At 51.9% G+C, this 2,099-nt stretch overlaps 1 protein-coding gene across 1 annotated transcript; it reads left to right on the forward strand.

Annotated features, from left to right (window-relative positions):
• Positions 1–347: 347 nt before the first annotated feature.
• On the forward strand, positions 348–1,494 carry LOC4348827 (uncharacterized). Its single transcript, NM_001425691.1, has 2 exons — positions 348–917; positions 1,118–1,494. Exons 1-2 carry the CDS (start codon positions 457–459, stop codon positions 1,275–1,277), a joined length of 621 nt encoding a protein of 206 aa, NP_001412620.1. The 5' UTR covers positions 348–456; the 3' UTR covers positions 1,278–1,494.
• Positions 1,495–2,099: the final 605 nt, after the last annotated feature.

Raw genomic sequence — 2,099 nt, forward strand, 5'->3', positions numbered from 1 at the left:
CGTCGAGGTCATGATACTACAATAAAGAAGGCAGTGGCCTGATCAGGGTCAGTGTGATGTGCCTGCAGACAAGACGTCCAAACCGTTGCAGTCGAAGCGAGTATATATGTTAAAGATATATTCACAAGTACGTGCGTATATTGAGATCCTCTTATTTAAAAGTTAGAGGGATGCGATGGCTAACATATAAGTCCAACTATGATGAGTCCCATATATCAATGACCATATCAGGAATCCCCTCCATATTGCAAGCGAGCGCGCGTGGCCGCGTCTCCCGCCAAATCGCCATGCACCCTCTCTCTCTCTCTCCTCTCCTCGTCTTCTTCATCCTCCTCCCTCCCAAACTTGACAAACGCGCGTAGATCTCCCCCATTAGGCTCGTGTCGTGTGTCCGCCAGCTGCGCGCAGGCCGGCGACGAAGCTGCGTGCGCGCGGCAACGTCGGCCGGCCGCAGCAATGGCCCCGTTCATCGACCTCGGCCGCGGCGGGCCGACGGCGGCGCCGGGGAAGCCGAGGCTGGTGATGATCATCGCCGACCCGGGGCGCGAGTCGACGGCGGCGATGGAGTGGGCGCTCTCGCACGCCGTCGCCGAGGGGGACGCCATCCTGCTCCTCCACATCAACATGCCCCCCAACTCCGCGGGCGGCGCCGGGCCGTCGCGCACCGGCTCCGGCGGGAGCGCCGGGTCCCCGCTCACGGCGCTCCTCGGCGCCGGCGCCGCGGGGGACGCCGATTTCATGGAGACGATGAGCGCCGCGTGCAAGGCGCGGCACCCGCGCGCCCGCGTCCGCGCCCTGCGCGTCGAGCCCGCCACCGAGGGCCGCGAGGCCAAGGCCCAGACCATCCTCGCCGAGTCCCAGCGCCGCGGCGTCGAGCTCCTCGTCATCGGCCACCGCCGCGTCTCCTCCTTCCTCGGGTACGTACCCCCACGCACACTTCACAAAAATCCTCGACGTGCGCGCGCCGCCATTGATGACGATTGATTCTCTCGTCGTCGATCGTTTTCTCGTCTCGCATCACATCGACACGGAACACGACGTGCACGCGACGCCGCGCGCCGCGCCATTGATGACGACGATTCTCTCATGGTCGATCGTTGTGCTTGTGATCCTGTAGGTTGAGGAGCCCGAGCGGGTCGAGCCGAGCGCACGACAGCACGGCGGAGTTCTTGATCGAACACAGCAAGTGCGTGTGCGTGAGTGTGCAGAAGAAGGGGCAGAACGCCGGCTACCTGCTCAACACCAAGACGCACAAGAACTTTTGGCTCCTCGCTTGATCATGATCATCACGGCCTAGATAGTGATCCACACATCCATGCAGCTTCATATATGTTAATGGATCGAACAAAAGCTCCAAAAACTTTTTTTTTTGATTCTTCTCGCAGCAATGCTTGTGTCAGACACGATCGATCAATCGAGTTAATTCTTCATTAATGCAGAAACAACGAATCGAGAAAAGCAAAATAAAGTGTTGTTTTGTTTTTTAATCGAGATAACCCAATCTTGTATATTTGGGATCGATCGAGGGGTCAAGTATATAAACATCACGCGTGTTTGCTGTGTGCATATGCAGGTAGCAAGAGTTTTTGTTTTATGGAGATCATGCTCACGGATGGTTTTCTTAATATCAATTCATTTTGATTTTTGATCACTTTGTTACTTAATTACTATTGCTCTATATATGCTGCTATGTGATATAAGAGGTATCGAGATACCTAAATTTTACATGAAAATCTTTGGTACTTGAGGTACTTAGTACTCAGTAGTACTACACCTAAAGTACCAAATTTTACATGTACTTATAGCTACCTTCTTAAGCATGGTAAAATTACCCTATATATAATGTATATGGATCCATATATTGTTTTTTTTTCTGATTACGGATCTTATATGTAGGAATATATAGCTTTTTGTCCATATTTTGGGAAATTGTAGTCGTAAAATCCAGAAAATGAACTATAAGCCAAAAGTTGGTTTCCTCGACATCTCTAGATTGTCGCCACCTAGATGCATGTATTATCTTCAGCAACTTCTCAGAATCTAAAACTTCCCCAAACACACCCATAATTGAGAGGATGGACATTGATTTGGATGAATGT

This window comes from Oryza sativa, chromosome 10 (assembly GCF_034140825.1).
Source record: "Oryza sativa Japonica Group chromosome 10, ASM3414082v1".
NCBI lineage: Eukaryota > Viridiplantae > Streptophyta > Magnoliopsida > Poales > Poaceae > Oryza > Oryza sativa.

Bases quoted from the DNA above. Each gene is read 5' to 3' on its own strand.
- LOC4348827 (NM_001425691.1), top strand. From the start codon at position 457: ATGGCCCCGTTCATCGACCTCGGCCGCGGCGGGCCGACGGCGGCGCCG. The intron at 918-1,117 runs GTACGTACCCCC...GTGATCCTGTAG, and splicing joins CGCGTCTCCTCCTTCCTCGG to GTTGAGGAGCCCGAGCGGGT.